The sequence below is a fragment of the Papio anubis genome, chromosome 13 (assembly GCF_008728515.1).
Source record: "Papio anubis isolate 15944 chromosome 13, Panubis1.0, whole genome shotgun sequence".
Taxonomy (NCBI): Eukaryota; Metazoa; Chordata; class Mammalia; order Primates; family Cercopithecidae; genus Papio; species Papio anubis.
In genome coordinates, this window is record NC_044988.1 from 14,231,140 (window position 1) to 14,252,179 (window position 21,040).

The 21,040-nt window shown below is 41.9% G+C and overlaps 1 protein-coding gene across 3 annotated transcripts in view; it reads left to right on the forward strand.

The window, feature by feature from the left end:
• Positions 1-21,040, forward strand: part of FRMD3 (FERM domain containing 3) — a 282,336-nt gene that overhangs the window by 206,476 nt on the left and 54,820 nt on the right. For all 3 annotated transcript variants that reach the window (XR_004177813.1, XM_003911851.4, XM_009189016.3), the window contains exons 6-10: positions 2,733-2,856; positions 15,274-15,361; positions 16,968-17,056; positions 18,389-18,452; positions 19,308-19,396. Coding sequence is in view for 2 of the 3 variants with exons in the window: in XM_003911851.4 (XP_003911900.2) it covers positions 2,733-2,856; positions 15,274-15,361; positions 16,968-17,056; positions 18,389-18,452; positions 19,308-19,396 (454 nt within the window). In the remaining variant the exon portion in view is untranslated. The remainder of the gene's footprint in view (positions 1-2,732; positions 2,857-15,273; positions 15,362-16,967; positions 17,057-18,388; positions 18,453-19,307; positions 19,397-21,040) is intronic.

The following is a 21,040-nucleotide window of genomic DNA, read 5'->3' on the forward strand; positions in this document are numbered from 1 at the left end:
CCAGAAATGGGATTGCTGGGTCATAATATTTGACTAAATACTCCCACCTTGCTCTCTGGAGGAGCAACATGTATCTAGCACCCTTCAGCAGTGCACAAGTATTTTTGTTTTCTCGTGTCTCTGCCAACTCCCTAGTTTTATTGCCAATGTTATAGGTATAAAGTAACATCTTGTTTTGGTTCGTATATCTCTAATTATTCATGTGTTTGAGCATCTCTCCCTACACTGTCCCTTAGGGTTTCCCCTTCTTTGAATTGTCTGTTCATTATCCTTTGACCATTTCTCTATTGGTCTTCCTGTCCATTAAAAAAATAGTATGTAAGGATTTCTTCTTTATTCTAGATATTAGTCCTTGTCGGCTTTAGATTGTGAAAATATGTTCTTTCAAGTTGTCATCTCTCTATTACTTTGACTCTGATGTCCTTTATTAAACAGAAATAAATTTTAACTTTGGTATGATCAAATTAATCAATTTCCCCTTTGTGATTGATAGTATTTTGGGTCTTATTTTAGAAGTCTTCCCTCGCTGTGGTATATGTTCTAGGTTGTTTTAAGAACTCTGTAATTTGAATTTTGTTCAGAAGCTTTAAAGAGCTTTGCTTTCCTCCTGGTTATGTACTTTTCTGGTCATCAGATGATGTGACAATGAAGGGACAGTGGATACAAATTACAGAGTTGGATGTAATTTTTCAGATGCACTCAAGGCATACTAATTTTTTTCTACCTCAATGTCATATTGGTGATCAGATTCTTCTAATACAGTTTTCCCACTGTCTTTAGTCTACTCTCCTGGGCCATATCTTCTGTTTCTTCCAGAGACACTTGCTTCTTCTGGCTCATTTTCCTTAGCATGCTCATGGAACCAATAAAAAGTATTCTTGATGCCAGATATCACCTTTGCTCCTCTATGCTGTGGTTCACACACCTATCTCTGCTTGGCCTTCTGGGTGCTCAGAGATGTGTAGGCATTTCTCTTTTTACCCTTGAAGATCCTCTGGAGGAGACCTTTGTTAATGTCAGCTGAAGAATCATGAAGTACATAAATTTGGAAAGAAGAGCTTTATTTCTCACAAAGGGTTGTAGCTTGCAGGGTGGTCATTCTGACAGGTGGGGAAACGTAGCCTCTGGCTCGAAGCTGGAAACAAGCACTTCAAGGGTGGGAAGAATAAGACAAAGATTTATGCCAAATGGGGTGGCCAAGTATACATATTCAACAGGTTATCGTAGGAGCTATGAATATTCACAAAAGGAAGGCACAGGCATGCATAGTAGGCTAGCACATAAGCAACGTGCATCCCATGTTCACTTTTGGGTGGAGACTTAACATTTAAACGTATTATCATTAGGGCCTATACATCAAAAGGTGAAGCAGAGGACACAAACGCCCTCTGTGCACAGCCTCCATAGACTGGCTAGAACCACTTTGTGGTCAGTGGTCTCTTACCAAGAAGGAATGCTGGTCAGTTGCTGTCTCAGAACCACAAAAGGGAGGGGCAGCATCGGCGATTGGTTGGTATCAGTGGTGCAATCTTTCAAAAGGGCGGGTTTCTGTTTAACCCTTGGTGTAGGAAACCTAATAGCAATTAATGAGGGAGGAAGTATAATGAGGTCCGACCTCATCATGTATGGGAACTCAGTTTTTAAGAGTTCTCTGGGGCTGCTTGTCCAAGTGGGGGCAATGTTCAGTCTGTTGAAGGGCTTAGGATTTTATTTTCATTTCTTGTTAGAATCCAGCAACAACTTCAATTTGGCATGCTCTTCTGTTTTAGATGTATACTCTTTAATTTCAAGAGCAATCAATTTGCTTTTAAGTGCAATCCCACTGGGTTCCTTCTTGTTGTGATTTTTTAATGAATAAGCTACACCTGCATAAGCCTCAGAACAGGCCGCTCCAGTCAGGGAATTCCTGGATGCAGAGGATATTAGCTGTGAATGGAACCCCGACGAATGTCCACTGGTTTCCATCTAGAGGTGGTACCACCTCCTATCCTGGGGAGCACTTGGAAATACTGGGACAGGGGCATTAAATTTTTTTAAAATGAAAACATTTTAAATCAAACATTATGTATATTTATGGTATATAACCTGATGTTTTGAAATATGTGTGCATTGTGGAATGGCTAAACCGAGCTTTAAATATGCATTACCTCATATACTTATCATTTGTTTCTGTGTTGAGAACAATTAAAAGCTACCCTCTCAGGCCTTTTTAAGTATACAGTATGTTGTTTCTAACTATAGTCTCCATGTTGTACAATGCTGTCTTGAATGTATTCCTTCCATCTAACTGAAATCCTGTATTCTTTGACTAACTTCTGGGAGAGAGCAGCTTTGATGGTCACAGTGCCTGGGTATGCTGCTAACATCTAGTACCTGGAAGGTAGAGGTACTAAATGTCCTACAGTTCCTTGGAAAATCTGAAATAATAAAATTGTTTAACCCCCAAAATGCCAATGGTGTCCTCACTGAAAAACAGTGATTTAAATCCTTTATTATACTGATAAAGAAGGTGAGACCCAGAGAAGATTCTCAAGATCCCAAGCTCACACAGTTCGATCTGAACTGTAATATGACCCTCTAGACACTCAGACTTTCTCTGGGTACAGATACATATTTTTGGGTGAGCTTATTCCAGCCTCTTCTTTTGGATGGCAGGAGGCATTCCATATGCACCCTGCTCATGTTATTGTTTTTAATCTTTCTCTTTCTCTTTATTTTTTCACTCATTACAGCTGAGCTTGGTGATTACGATCCTGATGAGCATCCTGAGAATTACATCAGTGAGTTTGAGATTTTCCCCAAGCAGTCGCAGAAGCTGGAAAGAAAAATAGTGGAAATTCATAAAAACGAACTCAGGTAATCTGGGTAGACATTTGTGAAAATGATAAAGGTGAGAAAATATTCTTACTGCAGGGAATGTGGAAATCACATCGTGAAGGAGGAATATATATAATGAATGGGTAGGCCGTTTTGGGTGGCAGCGCAATTTTTCTGGGCACTGTCAAGGACACCCTGGTGTCCTCCGTCAATAACAATCTCAACAGTGTGGAGTCCCATGAGTAGCTGTTTGTGAACCATCAGTAGTTATTAGAGCCATATGTTTTCTTACACATATGGATTTCTAAGCGCCCTGAGCTTCTGAAAGTGGAATCTAAGGTAAATAAGTAAACCTTTCTGATTTGAATTTTGTATTGTCTTTTTCCCACCTGTGGCCATAGCTGGAAGCATTGACTCCAAGTAGAGTAGAACCCATTGGCAAGATTCCCTTTGCTGAGCTGCTCTCAAGATGACAGGTTTAGTGTCTGATCCTCTTTTTCTCACCTGCGATGCTTCGATGATAGCCGCACAGTAGCAGCGGTAGGAGTAGCAAAATTGCATACAGCATTCACCACGTTCCCAACACTGTTCTAAGCACTTTGCACATATTAACTTGTTCAATCTTCACAGCAACCTAGGAGATAGATTATTGGTTATTCCTATATTACAGATGAGGGAACTGAGGCCCAGAGAGGTTAAACAACTTGCCCAAGGTCACACGGCTGGTAAGTATCAGAGCTGGGATTTGAATTCTGGCAGCGTTGGTCTAGAGTCTGAGCCTTTATGCACTCTGTGATGCTTACACTCTACATGGGCTGCTGGGAATAAAATGAAGTGTGTGTAGGGATCATTGCCAACTTGGAATTCAGGTAATTCAAGTAGTCTAGCCTGTAACTAGAATTTAGATACTGTGCAAACTACAGGAAAAAAATCATTTTGGTAATAGCAAGCATGGGCAGTGTTATGACAAGTGTTGGCGAAAAACTGCAAGAACTGAGATGCTTCCATGTTCTGGGCCTCTGGTAAGTATAAAGAAAATTGCATCACTGGATTATGCATTCTGGAACAGACAACTGTCCCCGTGTGAGGAAATTGCTCAAGCTCCCTCCTTTATGCAGGCGCGCCCCCTACTGGTGAGTCTGGGAAGCGTATACGTGAGGGCGTTCGAGGTGGCAGCTTATTTCAGCTGGGAAAATATGACGCTTAGTCTTAGAGATAAAGATGATTAGACATCAAAACATTGTACCTCTTTCAGAAAGCAACATGCCATCTATGTGGGTAATTTTAGAGTATTGTCTCCTAAAGCCTTGTTGAAGATACATGAAATTCTCACCACTCTTTTGCTATTTTGGAGACAAATGTACTAGAGGTAGAAATAAAGTTCCGATATTTTTGTGGAGGGGTTTGTGGCAGAGCAGTGTTCTGGGGAGCACAGGGTGAGAATCCCTGGATGAAGGAGCTGCAGCCACTGTTTGAACTGATAGGAGATGGAATGGAAAGGTTTTCTATGCCCTGAATTTGCAGGGTCTCTAATGCTCAGAACATGTGATAATAATACACATTTATTGAGAATTTACTTACTAGATGCCAAAACATTGTGCTAAGAGCTTTAAGTGCATTATCCCACTCAGTTCTCCCAAACTCTATTAGATGGACGCTATTGTTCTTTCTAGCGTGGGATGAGGAAAGTACAAGCTGAAGTGGTTAAAGGACTTGTACTGAGTAAATAGTGGAGTCAGGACTTGAACCTTGGGTTACCTGGTTCAAGGTATGCCCATGCTCTTCTCCCTTTGTTGAGCATTGCAAGGGAATCAGGTAGTCGGGTAGATGTTTCACGGTGATCACCATGTCAACAGTGCTTGAGGATGGAGAACCAGGGCAGGAGGGCCGGCTAGTAATTTCTGGTGTTCAGACATGGAATGTGAAGGACCTGAAAAAGAATAGGAGTAAAGGAAATGGAAAGAAGAGAGTCATGAGAGGCGTTGCAGCCAGACTTGGTGATCCACAATTTCATGAGAAAATGAGTGAATCAAAGAAGATTCCAGGTTGTTCTATTAACATTCAGAAAGCTGTAGCTTGGACCCTGGGCCAGCAACTGGGCTTGTGGAGATCCCTGGAAGTAGTCATCATGCACTCAGGGAAGACAGGGGGTCATCAGTCTGTCACACTTTATAAATCTTGGAAGTAAGTTCCGTGGTTTGATCAAAGCTGCTGTTCTATGGCACATGTGGTCCTGCACATTTGTAACATCCATTAAGCCTTTGTGAAGAGGTCAGAGTTGTATGCCTGAAGGATGAACCTGTCAGGAATCATATCGCATTGCAAGGACAGCTTCCGGAGGCATTTCCCTGTATATTTTTGCTCATTGTCTCTAAGTAGTCCTGCATGTCATTCAGCATCAGTGTAGCAGAGAGATACTTTTGCTTTGGAGGGTAAGACAAGAAGAGCAGAAGAGGCTGACAGTGAAGAGGGAGAGGAGCTTTCTTGCGTCTGATGGGAAACCTGCTACAGGGACTGAAGGTGCTCTGGGGGTGCCACCACCCCTTCACACACAGGTCAAGAAAGCGTTATCTGTCTTGTGTAAGGAATTGGGCCTTGGATTACTCTGCAAACCTGACCATGCCAGGAAGGAGTCATGGATGGAGGAGACCTGTGCTTGGCTGCACCAAGCCATGGCCATCCTGTTCTCCAGTGTCACCACAACACCCGTGACCCTCCCACGTAGCTAGGGATAGTGTGTGGCCATCGAACTGCTGTTCTGAAGACGTCCTGAGAGGATTCCAGCTGGCCTTTTTTGGGGTTTGAGGGACCCAATAAATAACCTCCTTCTTCCTGCCTGCTTTCTGAATCAGCTGAGAAATAAAACACAATAGGTGCTCAAATATTAGCAGAAATGATAATTTACAGTGAGATCAACATCTTTACCCTAGGAGGGAATGGTTTCACAACCTTCTCCCAGTCTTTTCATTGATTAGGATTATTCTGCTCCTATGATCTCTGAGAAAGGAACAAAAGCTTCCATTCTTGGCAGAAAATTAATAAGAGAGAAAGAAGAAATTTCCTCTCCGGGAGGCTACACACTGTTTGAAGGTGGGACCAAGATGGCCTGATAGATAGGCATGAATAACAGAGTTCTTTGGGAGATGGAGAGAGAGAGAGAAAGATAAAGAGAGAGAGAGAGAAAGAGAGAGAGAGAGAGAGAGACTTTTCCTTGGAGTTTTAAGAAGACCAAGATGTTAAGAAGAATTTTCATGAACTAAATTAAATTGATGACTGAAGGTAAAAGTTCATGCTTGGATCAGTGTTTCTTCTTCTGAGTCCTTCACTGTACTGGAGGAGGTAAGGTAGGTAGAAGTCACAGTTTTGCAAATATAGTAGCATATTATCGTTATTGATCATCTCTATATAGGTCAAGATCAGTTAGATTATTCTGAGGAAACAAACCCCCAACACTCCGTGGCTTAGAGTAAGAAAGACTTCTTCTTTACTCTGTTCTGTGCCCACCAGAGGCCAGCTGGGGAGCTCTGCCCACCATTGTCACTCAGGGAAGTCAAAAGCTTGGATTTGCCAGATGTTGAGCCACAAGGAAAAGAGCTCTGAAAGGTCATGCTTCATTTCGGAAGTGATGCTTATCACTTCTACTTACAACTCTCTGATCAGGACCTGTCCCAGGATCTTACCCAGGATCAAGGAAATACAGTTCTATGGTGTTCAGAAGGTAATAGGAGCTGGAAACAGTGGGCACACAGCCCTTAATGGCCCTCACAACCTCATTGACTAATAGAGTTGTTTTTCTTTTTTTAATAGACTTTATTTTTTAAAAGAGATATTTAGGTTTACAGCAAAATGGAAAGGAAGGCACAGGGATTTCCTCTATACCCCTGTCCCACACATGCATAGCCTCCCTCATTATCAATATCCCTCCTAGAGTGGTATATATATGACAACCGATGAGCCTACATTGTTACATTATAATCACCCATAGTTGGTAGTTTACATTAGAGTTCACTCTTGGTGTGCACTCTATGGGTTTGATGAATGTATAGTATCATTCCATTGCAATACCAATAGCATTATAGTATTATACAGAGTAGTTTCCCTGTCCTAAAAATCATCCCTTCTTCTCCCCTAACCCCTGGCAACCACTGATCTTTTTAGTGTCTCTATAGTTTTTGCCTTACCCGGAATGCCATAGTTGGAATCATACAATGTGTAGCCTTTTCAGATTGGCTTCTTTCACTCAGTAATATGCATTTAAGTTTCCTCCATGTCTTTTCTTGGTTTGAGAGCTCATTTCCTTTTGGCACAAAATAATATTCCATTGTCTGTATGTATCATAGTTTATCCATTCACCTGCCGAAAGACATCTTGGTTGCTTCCAAGGTTGAGCCATTATGAATAAGGCTGCTATAAATAACTGTGTGTAGGTTTTTGTGTAGACATAAGTTTTCAACTCATTTGGGTAAATACCAAACACCATGATTGCTCTATCATATGGTAAGAGTATGTTTAGTTTTGTAAGAAACCACCACTACACTCTTTTCCAAAGTGGCTGCAGCATTTTTCATACCCACCAGCAGTGAATGAGAGTTCCTGTTGCTCCACATCCTTGCCAACATTTGGTGTTGTTAGTGTTCTGGATTTTGGTCATTCTAATAGATGTGTAGCTAATAGAGTTTCATTTAGAAAGATTTTTATAGAGGCATCTCTGGGCCTTTTAATATCACGTGAACTAGATGATATGGAAATGTGTCACTTACATAACCCACTGAGCTGAATGATTCTTCTAGGTAAGGGCTAAATATTTTTGGCTTTCTGGATCATTCGGTCTCTAGTGCAGTGACTCAGCTCTGTTTTGGTAGAGCAAAAGCAGATATAGACAATTTATAAATGAGTGGGCCATGATTCAATAAAACTTTATTGACAACACAGGTGGCAGGCCACATTTGGCCTATGGGTCCTAGCTTGCTGACTCCTGTTCTAAACACATGGCAGAGCAGGTATGGAATAAATTTCTACTTCACTGTCCTGCCTCTATAGATAATTTTAAGTTATCAGGAGCCATAGTTGTAAAACTATATGTGAAAAATAATCTCTTGTAGTTTTCAGACTTTAAGCTTGGTGTGCAGAGATGAGGTCTTACCTGGGACTGCTTTAGAAATAGGTTATTCCTCCCTCTAGAGCCCTCTGGTGGCTGGAGGAAGCCATTGCTGCAACCCCTGAGGACTTGATGGTCCTGTGTTTCTTTTTGTTTGTTTGTTTGTTTTTTGAGACGGAGTTTCGGAGTTTCGCTCTTGTTGCCAGGGCTGGAGTGCAATGGCGTGAACTTGGCTCACTGCAACCTCCGCCTCCTGGGTTCAAGCAATTCTCCTGGCTCAGCCTCCGGAGTAGCTGGGACTACAGGCATGCGCCACCATGCCAGGCTAATTTTGTATTTTTAGTACAGATGGGGTTTCTCAATGTTGGTCAAGCTGGTCTCGAACTCCCAACCTCAGGTGATCCGCCAGCGTCTGCCTCCTAAAGTGCTGGGATTACAGGCGTGAGCCACCATGCCTGGCTGGTCCTCTGTTCTTTTTGTCCCTCTTGGTTTCTGTATTCCACAGCTTTAATCAAAGCCACCTGGGGTAAGAGGACCTACCCATTCCATTAGTCCTGAGGGTGCTCAGAGGGGGATGAAGATCAAGAAAAGATTGCTTTTACCATAAAGAACCCTGATAGACTTTGCTGGAGGTATTTCCTAGAGTTTCTGCTCAGCTAGTCTTTTCTTCCTCTCATCACCAGTTCATCAGGTTTGTCATTAGAGACAGAGACATTTGCATTAACTTCAGTCATAGGTCATCAGCTTTTAAATATTCAAAAGGCTCAATTGGCAGTAAAGCAGTTTTGATGAAGTATATTCCTTGCCCTTAAAGAGCAGGAAAATCATCCAACTAGCCACACTATAATGATCCAGGGCAGTGAGGTTTGTGCTGGAAGCAAGAATGACACAATGTGTTTTTTAAACAGAGTAATTCTCTCTGTTTCTTAAAGGTTATATTCTCTGTAAATCATGTGCCATGGCTATAGTTTAAAAAGATGGAGTTATCATTTTAAAAACGTCTAGCTTTCTACAAATAAATACCCTGACATGAAAAATATCCTCTACCTTTGCTTCTGATGAATAGATCACAAGGGCCCTCTTAAGAAATGTTTTTGTCAGTTTTGAGAAGTGTGTTTATTGTGTAAAAAGAAGACAAGGAATACATGTCTAGTTATTTTACAACCCCAATCTTTTTTAAAATGCATTTTCTCTTTGTCATCGCTCTCTGTCCCTGTATCATTTCCCTTCCCAAGTCCCTTCCAAACTCATAGAAGCTCTCTCCTTGGTAGATTATCAAAGAAATTTGCATTTTTGTTGCTATTTGATGTAGCACCTTTCTTAGGAAGAGGGAAGATGGGATGATTTGGGATCAAATGCGTTCACTGTAAAAATGAAGTCCTTGCATTTTGTGGCCTGGAGTAAAGGACATTTCTAGGGAGGGATGGGCTGGGGCAAGTGATGTGCACATCCAAGCCATTAATGTTTTTTATACAGGTGAAATCTAACCACCATGACCTTAAGGGGGAAAAAACAATGTTACCAAAGTGCCATGTGGCCATGAAGAAGGAGAGAGGGGTTATATTATTGAAAGTGGGAATCAGCCATTACTTAATACATTCTCTGATTGTATCTCACATGTGATTCTAACTTACGTGTAGAGCTAAAGATTCTTTGAACTTTCAATGAGACTATAGCAGTGTATTTATCCAGAGGATATTTATCCATCCTTCTATCCATTTATATTTCATCCATACTTCCATGCATCTTTCCATCCATCCATTCATACAACAAATATTTATTGAAGGGTGGCTTTTTGTGGGGCACTGTAGTAGTGTGGGATGGCCTAGCCCAGATTTGCAGCCATTTCGTCCCCAAGCTGGGCTCTCCGTCATCATCCACACTCCCCCATGACCTCATGGTTTGAAAGATTTTATCCACAAAATAATTCATGAAGCAACAATTAATTTGCCTCTTAATTTTTATTAATCAAAGACAGTTTTGACTACGATTTAGCACCTTCGACTATCAAGCGGTCACTAGCCAACAGCAAAGAAATTTGACAGCCAATTTCTATTCTTAAGGGATCCTTGGAGTCCAAAGCAGGAGTTATAAAATGACAGTCCTTGGACTACACTGTGACCCAGATGTATGTAGTTTGAGCCAAATAATAGCTCTAAAAAATGGAACCAGTTGCCATAAAGTTCTGGCTTTAGTTGTGACTGGGGTTTTGGTCACATGGCTCCCTGACTTTTGTGTGGTAACACTCAGCAGCAGTGCCTCTTTAAAAGAATCCTTTGTCTCTGAATTGCCACCATCCCTGCTCTGCCAATTTACCTTCTCCTTCCATTGAGTTTGCAGCCACCATTTTTTTTTTTAACAGATAAGGAAACAGAGTTCTGAGAAATTAACTTATCCGAGGCTACACAATTATGAAGCAATAGAACTTGACCTGAAATCTGAGTTTCCGTACATTGTGTGCTAATATCTTTCTAAGTTGCTGCTCTCCCTAAGCCTTGTCCCTGCATGGCCCCAGGGTGTTACCACTGTCTCCTTCTTAGCATGGCAGCTATCCAAATTTGCAGCATTTTATCTAATGCTCTGCATAAAGATGGCTCCTAAAGGATTTGCAAGAGATAATGTCCCTCTCTAAGTAAAAGATTGGAAATGACAGACTGGGAACTCTCATTTCCTTTCTATTTAGGATGTAGAAAGGCATGAGATATTGATCTCTCCTAACATCAAAATAACACCAACAAGCTGGCTGAATTACAGAATCATGTTTTTTGAACCCATCTGAGAGCTGAAGATGCAAATAGACCTAAATGTATTAAAATCCAGAATGTCCTTCTTAGGAGAGTGGAGACCCATAGCTGCTTTCACTTCTGGTGGAGTGACAGAAGAGGAGGATTACACCCTAGATCAGGGCTAAGGGCAACTAAGCAAACCTTTAACCAGCACGAGAGCTGAGTGAAATCCCCCAGAGGCACTCCAGACCTTCAGCCCAGGTTAGGGAAGCCCTTGCTGATGGCAGGAGACAGGATGACAGAGAGGAGAAAGGTCTTCTAACGTCCAGAGAGCCAGGGATGAGATTGAAGAGCAAAGGACTCTCTCTCCAGTCCACATTCCACAGGAATGCTATAAAACATAGAGAGCTCCCTGCAGTCTCTGAGTGCTAAAGTCCCAAGCCCTGCTGAAGGGCAAGTCTTGAGAACATTCCCAAACATTTGAAGCCAAGGATGTGGAAAATCTTTTATTCCAACAAAGCTAAATCTAAGTAAAGTTGCAACCAAGTTACAGCAAAATGTAATCTAAGCCAAATTGAGAATTCTGTTTTTCAGAAGTCAAAGACCATTATATTGATCTTCTACACCATTACGTTGGTCTTCTGCCCATGACTTTAATTCTAGAGCTCCTAGGCTCAGATGGGTCAGAGGGAGCCAGAACCACCCCCTTCCCTGCCAACTGTGTTCCAAGCAGTCCAGCTCATTGCTGGCAAGATCTGCATCTTATTCCACAATTAATGTCTACGAATAATTGGCATTTATTCCTGGGGTGCTATCTGGTTTTGTACTCTATGTAATGGTATGCTAAAGGAGGATCAATAAAAGGGAGATTGTTCCTTTTTGTCTAAAAGCACTCAAAACTGGCAGAAGGGAGACATACAGCTAAATACACAATTACTTGACCTCATCTAATATATTAGAAAAGCCTATCTTTGGAGAATTGTTAGCTCTTTGAAAAGAATTCAACTAATCACTGGTCTTTACCTTTAAATGTCTCATTAGAGACACTATTAATCTGAGTGGAACATTTCCTGGTGCAATATTTGAAGGATAGAAAATCATTATTTTCCGTTATCAGAGTTTTTGCTAGAAACAGATGCCCAGTGGGAGGTTCAAGGAAAAAACCCCAACCTTTCTATTTAATTGATCTTAGTATCTTCCCAAAAAAAATGGATCATTAAATGGTTTCTTTCTTGGTGAGTCTGGGCCTCAGGAGTCTCCAGTCCTATCAGGGTCCCTGCCTTTTCTCCTTTGGTTTTGATCTTTTCGCCTTCTCTGAGCATTTGTAGTTAGCCTTTCCCTGTGTATGACTTTTTCAATTAAGTCTTTTAAATGCTTAGCCAGTAGAGATCTGAGGTTAAACCCAAAGCAAATGATGCTGACTTAAGAATTATTTTAAAGATGGGCCTTTGCTTTGTGGTAAATATCTCGACATCCTGCTTGACATTCCCCTCAGCACAGTATTTCTGACTTCAGCCATATGTAGGGCTAGCAAGGGAACACAAGGTAGTCTGAGGGCAAGGACAGAACATACTGTGTGCTAGGCGCTAGTCTGACTGGTTCACATCTGTTACTGGCTTAATCTTTGCAACAATTCTTAGAGGTAGGTACTCTTTTTACAGAAACACCTTCATTTTTTAGCATCAAATAGACATGGCTTCCTGTGGTTTCATGTTCCTGTGTACTGGACCCAGATCAGGGTTCAGAAAACCGTTTTCTATACCGGGTCAACTAGCAAATATTTTAGGCTTTGTAAAACGTATAGTCTTCATTGCAACTACTACTGTTGCAACATGACAGCATGCATAGACAATATGCAGATAAGTGGGCGTGACAATGTTCCAATAAAACTTTATTTATGGACACTGAAATTTGAATGTCATGTAATTGTCATGAGTCACGAAATATTATTCTTTTGATTTATTTAAACTATGTAAGAATGTAAAACCCATTTTTAGTTTGAGGGCTGTACAAAATCAGGTGGCAGGCATTCCAGATTTGGCCTGCATGTTTTAGTTTCAGGTTAAAATGGAGATATCACTATTCTCTAATCAGATCTGAGTATCAGTCACCTGAAATGAATTGCCTTATCATTGATAAGTTGCAATGTTTAGAATTTGAAAAAGTTGCAATTTAAACGAAACTTTTAGGTGGGTTGCAGTGGCTCACCCCTGTAATCTTTGCACTTTGGGAGGCTGAGGTGGGGGGATCACTTGAGCCCAAGGGTTCCAGACCAGCTTGGGCAACAGGGTGAAATCTCGTCTCTACAAAAAATACAAAACTTAGACAGATATGGTGGCATGCTCCTGTAGTCCTAGCTATAGGAGGCTGAGGTGGGAGGATCACTTGAGTCCGGGAGGTGGAGTCTGCAGTGAGCTGAGAGCGCATCATTGCACTCCAGCCTAGGCGATGGAGTGAGACCCTGTCTCAAATAAACAAATTAAATAAATAAATAAATTTAAAAATAGATTTAGCAAGTATAAGTGCCATTTTGTTACATAGATATATTGCATAGTGGTGAAGTGTGGGCTTTTCATGTAACCATCACCGGAATACTGTACGTTGTACTCATGAAGTAATTTCTCATCCTTCACTCCCTCCCACTCTCTCACCCTCTGAGTCTCCAATGTCTATTATTCCACACTCCATGTCCATGTGACACATTATTTAGCTTCCAGTTATCAATGAGAAGATGTAGTATTTGACTTTCTGTTTCTGTGTTATTAATGGCCTCCAGTTCCATTTGCCTTGCTTTTTTAAAACATAAGAGGTGGATAGGAATCATGTCATTTTATGCCATGGCATGCAGGCGAGCAGGCAGATGGCTCTTGACCATAAGATATTGGTGATGATGTTGGCACCAGCCCTGACAAGCACTTTAGAACCAGGTCAACTTGCATTTGCATCCTGCATTTGCCCATACATGGCTAGTGAGGGCAAATGCAGGATGCAAATGCAAATTGACCATGAGCAATAACCTTGAGCAAGTTATTTTTCTCTTTGGATATCAGAACTCTCATCCACAAAATGAAGATAAAGATTCTAACTTTCGGCCGGGCGCGGTGGCTCAAGCCTGTAATCCCAGCACTTTGGGAGGCCGAGACGGGTGGATCACGAGGTCAGGAGATCAAGGCCATCCTGGCGAACACGGTGAAACCCCGTCTCTACTAAAAAATACAAAAAACTAGCCGGGCGAGATGGCAGGCGCCTGTAGTCCCAGCTACTCAGGAGGCTGAGGCAGGAGAATGGTGTAAACCTGGGAGGCGGAGCTTGCAGTGAGCTGAGATCCGGTCACTGCACTCCAGCCTGGGCGACGGAGCGAGACTCCGTATCAAAAAAAAAAAAAGAAATAATTCAGAGCATACTACCAAAAGACAGATATATAAAGAATTAAACAAAGATTAAAAGACATGGAAGATAGACCTAGGAGTTTCAAGACCCTTTTATTAGGGCCTCTTAAAGGAGATGAGAGAGAGTGGTAGTGAGAGAGAGTGGTGGAGGAAGTGGGGAAGGGAAGAAAAGAATGAAATAGTCAAAGAAAGAAATGCATTGTTGGCTTAAAAGGATCTACACTGTGCTGCTCATGATGAATAAATAAAGATGCTCCCTAGACATACCACCGTGACTTCAGACATCAGTGTAACTCCAGTGCACTAAAGGTAAAGAGATTGTGAAGGGCTCTAGGAAGAAAGTAGATGGGATACTGTTTTGATTTAGAGACATGATGACTCTTTGCTGTCTTGAGGGGGTGGGGGGGGAATCCATCTCTGGGAAGGAAATTAAGTGGAGATAGATTTAATATTGTAATATAATTTTACATTTTGAAAATAAAATGAATTCCTGTTGTTTTCGTTAGCAAACTCTGCTTGGTTGCTAGAATGACATAATTATTCTTGGGGAGTGATTGAGATTCTCTAAAATACTTGTGGGATATTAATATTAGTCAAAGTGGGGTCTTTGAAATGTTGCATAATCTTTGTTTAGATGCTAGCCCTGAAAGGGCTTCACGGTCATCTATATTTGTAGGCCTTTTCTCCCTGAGGCCAAGACCTTGTTTACTACTTTGCAGGACAGTGCTAGGACTAGTGGTTGAGATTTCCTTTGAAATCCAGAGCTCTCTGTGGGATGGTTGACAATTCTTTTGGCCCTGATGGCTCTGTTTAGGCTTGTTGATGGGGTAACAAACAGGATTGTGCATTTTGTTTTCCCTGAGCAAGAAGGCATGCCATTTACCCTGGATAATGTTTTTAATTATCAGAAAGAACAGATGATGAGTTTTGTTTCATATTAAGATTGAATTTGCAAGGGCCTACTTATTGGTAACTTGATAACCTTGATTAACTGTACAGGTCACTGGAGTGCTCAGAGTGTGTATGGGTTTGTTATGGAACAATTAGCTAGAGAACACAAGCTCGGCTTCCTTAGCAAAGGACTCCTTGTGGTGAGAAATAATGATCAGTCTTACTGATTCCTATTTATGTAAGGGTTTTTCTTCTTATTTAGCTTAGACCGCCATACTTTACTGAATGAAGGGATTCCATGTTTCTATTCTTTTCCATTTTAACTTCCTTAACTTTTCTTGTGTGATTTTAGGGGGCAGAGCCCACCAGTTGCTGAATTTAACTTGCTCCTGAAAGCTCACACTTTGGAAACCTACGGGGTGGATCCTCACCCGTGCAAGGTAACTGCCCCTCACAGCAGGTCACCGTATAATGGTTGTTTTGCAAAATAAAAGAGAGAGTTTATCTGTGCACAGGCCTGGCAGAGCCTTGTTAAATCTTTCCCACAGCCTGGCCCACGGTCCCTCATTGGAAGGGACAACAGTGGGCTGCTATTACCTGTTTTGGCAGCTGATTTTCTCCGTCGGAGTCTTCCAATTGTTCATTGATTGCTATGTGGTAGCCACATTTTCCTAAATTAACATCCATGGATTCACTCATCAAATAGATGGTTTGGCCCCTGAGGAGTTTCAGGCTCCTGACACATTTACTTTCAAGGCCATTGCCAGCAAGAATGCAGTCTTTAAAAATGGGAAGTGGAAGGAAAAAAAAGAAAGATTTCAAGTTGCGTTTTGGCATTAGGAACACTCGTTTTTATTTTTTCCTTTACTCATATTTGATAGTGTTTCTCTCAAGGATGAAACACAGACTACTTACATCAGAATCTCCTGGGCCTCCCCCCAGAGCAACTAAATCAGAATTCTGGGGGTACAACTGGGGAATCTGCCTTTTTAATCAAGTTCCCAAGGAGATACTTACGGATACATTTTCCATAAATGTTTCACTGAAGCAATGTTCTTCTTTCCATATATTAGACTATGCATCAGCCAGACACTAGTCCTAATCCTAAACTAAGCATTTTATCAGTTAGGCTCTTAAAGATAAGTTCTGGAGTTTTAGTGGCATATTTCTTTACCCGGATTGGACTGCCTGATATTTGGTAAAGCATTAGTCCTATAGGTCTCAGCTTGGGCTGCTCATTAGAAGCACCTGGAGAGCTTCATGAGCACCTGCTGGCCAGAACAGATCCCACACCAATTATGTCAGGATCTGCCAGGGGTGGAGACCAGGCTTCCCAGGTGTTTCCAATGTGTAGCCAAGGCGGAGAGTCGGGGTTACTTGTCCATACTGGCATTTACATCCTCTTGTTCTGCCTACACAAATGTGTTGGAATATTTACCAGCAGCTCTTTCCTAGAATGGTATTAATCAGTTTATTCATTTTAGTGAATTGACTTTTACGCAGAAATTTGAACTCTATTTTATTTATTTCTTGGAGACTGACTTGATCTTTGTGTTGTTATTCCTTTGCCTTCACTTATCTACGAGATGCTTAGTTTTCCTGGTCTAGGCTGGAAGCACAGTAAGCTTTTCTGGAGATACTTTTATACTGAAATTTCCAGAAAATTCGATGCTCAGGGCTTTGGTTTCATCACGTTAGAGTGCGAATGGCAACCAGGAACAGTTTGCTCACATGACAAAGCAGACCTGGAACACAGGCAGCCCCAGAAGACACTTGGAAGTAGACATAGTGATTTGGGACTAACTTATATTTTTCCAGGAGGTTCCTAGAGGGCAGAAGGTCCACTCCTCAAAGGGAAAAGCTACATATTGCTGGACTTCACCCAGACTTTGAACGGCTTGCTCTTAGAAGTTCCATCTCAGAAACTCAGTTTATCGCTATAATCATTGCAATTAGTCTCAACCTAGGGTGAGGAGGAATGAGTATATTGGTTATCATTTATTTTATTTTCCTCAGTCTAAACAGATTTTTCTATCTTTTTCCCAGGATTCAACAGGCACAACAACATTTTTAGGATTCACAGCTGCAGGCTTTGTGGTATTCCAGGGAAATAAGAGAATCCATTTGATAAAATGGTGAGTGCCTCTTTGGAAAACTGACTTTCCATTTTTCTTAATCTTGATTCCTCTGTCCCCTCCTTGGCTTCTTGGGCAAGCATCGGGTAGAATGCCTGGTATTCATTTCCTTGCCTTGGAGCTTCATCATACAGCGATGTAACATCTAGGTTGCCTTTGGTGGGGACTTGGAAATGCCAAGCTGAGGAGTCAACTTAGGAGGCGTGGGCTCAGGGGCTCTGCCTTCGAAGAGAAGAGAAGGTATCCAGTATTTCCTCACCAGTAGCTTCTACTGCTGTGGCTAAGGGGGGCACACGGATGGATCAGGGCAGGGTAAAGGTTTGAGTTCCCATGAACAACTCAGGATCCACTCTCCCCAACTCACTTCTTTCCACTCTCCTCCTCTGTTGAATCCTGGGTGCAAACTTACCCTTTGTGATCCAGTGTATCCATGAAGATGCTTTTGGCAAAAGGTAGCAGGAATGTCTACTCATGATGGCTTACAAATAGGAGGACTAATCATCCCACAAAGCAAACGTGGAGCAGTTCCACGGTCTGTTAACTTAAATGCCGGAAAGGATTTAGGTCTCTTTTTTTTTTTTTCCCTCTGCCATCCTTGGGCAGGCGCATTGGTCCTGAGGCTCCTGCTCCTGAGATGGGCATGCGTGCAACTGGCCTGCACATCTCCCCACGGCAACGCCCAGAGCCTGGAGGAGAGCAGCCACTTCCATGTGTCTCCTTTTCAAACAAGGAGAATTTTTCAGAAGCCCTGTAGGAGACCTCCTGTATATCTAATGGGACAGAATTGGGTCACATGTTTCTATTTAAACCAGTCTTTGCTGAAAAGAATGGGAACTCCAATATATAAGAACACAGTTCTTTTGTAAACAGGGAAAACAGGAATGAACATTTTGCAGCGCAGTGGATTTGCTTCTTGGAAATGGATGCAGAGGGAGGAGAAAGTCAGATACTGTGAATCCACGTCATTTCATGAACTGAATCTGAAATCAGCACGTTCTTCCCACCTTGCTAAGTGGGCGGGGCAATTAATATTGTTCTGGTCGTTAATGTTAACGAACACTAGAACTTCTTGGAAGAAAGATGCAGCCTGACTGTAAATAATAGAATAAATAATTCTGAGCTGTGTGCGGATCCTCTCTCGGAAAGAGAATTGCCATATAATTTACTCAGGGCTTTTCGCTGCCCATTAGACCTTCACCAATGATAAGATTATATCTTGTTTCACTGCAGTCTGCCTGGCATTTTTGAGTCAGTCAGATTCCTATGGGAAACCCAGGTACCTTGGTTAGCTGCCACTTTTTTTCTTCTTACCCAGAGATTTTCTTTTCTTAGGCCAGATGTCTGCAAATTGAAGTTTGAAGGGAAGACATTTTATGTGATTGGCACCCAGAAGGAGGTCAGATGCTGCTTTTTTTAACTGTCTGTTATTGTGTGTGCATGAGAGAGATTCAGGAATAAAATATGCCATTAGTATTGTAGTCAACAAAGACCATGACTTTGAAGTGTTTGATGATAATGAAAGCTTATGCTGAAAATATTTTAGAGGCAAACAAATGAGTACTGGGCTTGTACATTGAGCAGTAAAGTCAGTGAGCAATGCTGATTGTACACCCCTGTGTACAAAACAGACTGGGATAGACTTTGGAAATAAAAGATGGACCCTCTCCCTACCTCTTCTTGCCAAGATACAGACATATGAAACAAATAAAGAATAGTTACAAAGCTAAATATCAACAACCAGTGCTCATTAGAGTGTTATAAACAGAGCCTATTCATTCAGAGAGTCTTAAAACAAGGGAGTTACTAGATACAGGTTGTGGGTTCACCAGGGAATGCATTTGTGGGGAGACCATTAACAAAATATGAAGCCTCAGAGCTAGCTCTAGAAATTTGCAAGTTTTCTTGTCATTAGTTATCAACCCAAGTACTAGTTAGGCAAATATGTTTTTAGGCTAATTCCAGTGTGACAGAGAGGTATATGATGCCTGGAGTGTTGAGAAGCATTGTGAGGCTGATTTTGATCAGAAACAGGTCCTAAATACATTAGTGATACCTGCAAAGGGTGAGGGAGGAGTAAATACCATGTTAACGACACTGTAAAGAACACAGCAATATGTTAAGTTACTTCAAGTCTGGGTGATAGGAGACAGGATACAAAGAGGTAAACACCTGAAAAAAAAAAAAAAAAAACCCATGGAAAGTGTAAGTGGTGTTTTACATGCCTTTTCTTGTTTTGTTATTTTTTAATTAGAAAAAAGCCATGTTGGCGTTCCATACTTCAACACCAGCTGCCTGCAAACATCTTTGGAAGTGTGGAGTGGAAAACCAGGCCTTTTATAAGTAAGTGGCTTTTATTCACTTAATTACAGCTTTTAAAAGCACCCATGGAATTCTTTATATTTTGCAAATGGCTGCATATTTATTTCTTTTAATACAGTTTTAAAAATTATATTTAAGTAAATTAAAATTTCGTGCATTGTTCAGGGTGACTCCCAGTGATTGTCGGCTTGTTGGCCTGACCAAGTCCTGAGCTCTGTGTTGGATGTTTGCTATGGAATGGCTGTGGGCCACTGTGTGTGTGCATGTGTGTGTGTGTGTGTGTGCATTTCAAATAGCTGTTTCCACAAAATGTGTCACAGGATCAATTTTTGGTTGCCCTCCTTCCCCCACCCCCACAAAGCAGACCTTGAGATAGAGTTTGGTGCAAGTAGCTTATTTGGGATGTAATCAATGGACATACCAGTAGGGGAGTGGCGGGAGGGGGGTGAGATGGGGAAGCAACATAAGATGCATTATTGAGCAGGTCACTACCGTGGACAATGACTCAGATCTTCTTAGGAACTCTAGGACATGGTGTAATATGCCTCACAGTTCTCCTGCTAATGGGTAAAGAGGTGGGGCTGTTATATCTACAAATTCCCCATTTATTTTGGTTGAAGGCTGCTTTGGGGGCCAGAATTAATACTCTCTGATATTTCTGGCTTACTCTGAGTATGGGTTGGACGTGCTTTCACAACCAGAAACAGAGACCTCTGGCAGAGAGTCACCTGTGTTCATAGTAAGAAGGCTTCAGTGTATTGAAAACAGAGCCGAAGGTTTATGGGTGGAATGCTGTCAGAGCCTAGGATCATAGAAAGTAGGTGCTGGACAAGACTTCAGAAACCATCTGTAAAGCTCTTGGGTTTCAAAAGAAGTTGAAACTGAGGTCTGTCCATGGAGTTGCACCTTCTCCTCTGAGAGACACTTGCTGACTGGAAAGGCAGTGGTAGTGGATGCAACTAAGAACCTAGTCCAGCCCTGCTCAGGCCATCAGCACTGTACAGCCCTGGACCTCATCCAGGGGTCTCCCTGGATGACTGGGAGACTTTGATCAGTCTCCCTGCCCCTTACAGTGAGATTCTGTCTTACTGATTAGAGTCATCTCCCTGAAAATGCTATCTCTGGGCTTTGGCTGATGAGAACCATCGGGAGAATGATGGCTTGGATAATGATTTTGAAACAAGTTTCAGCCACAGAATACTTTTCCTTAATCTGAAGTGTAGGAAAAGCCCAGCATGTAAAGGAGATGAAAAGAGAAGTTGCGGTGGTCGATGGGATTGGAGACTGCAGACTCTTTGTCCATTGTTCATTGCTCTTCAGGAGCTGGGGTGACCAGTTGTCCAGGTTACCTATGCCTTTCCTAGGTTTAGCACTGACATCCCCATATCCCAGGAAACCCATCAGCCCTGGGAAAACCCAGGAGCATAATTTGAACACCACTGGGTGAGATGATACACAAAATGCTGTACTAGGAATGACTGGACAAGGTGATGTGTACCAGTGGACCTTCCTGTGACCACCACCACCTCAAGGTCTTTGTGTGCCTCCTGCATGTTTGGGGACTGATAAGGAAGGAGATCATTTGGCCTTTGGAAAATCTGCATGTCTAGAAGCTTTCACCCACATGAGAGTTCAGAGAGGGAAACACAGAGGGTTTGACATTCT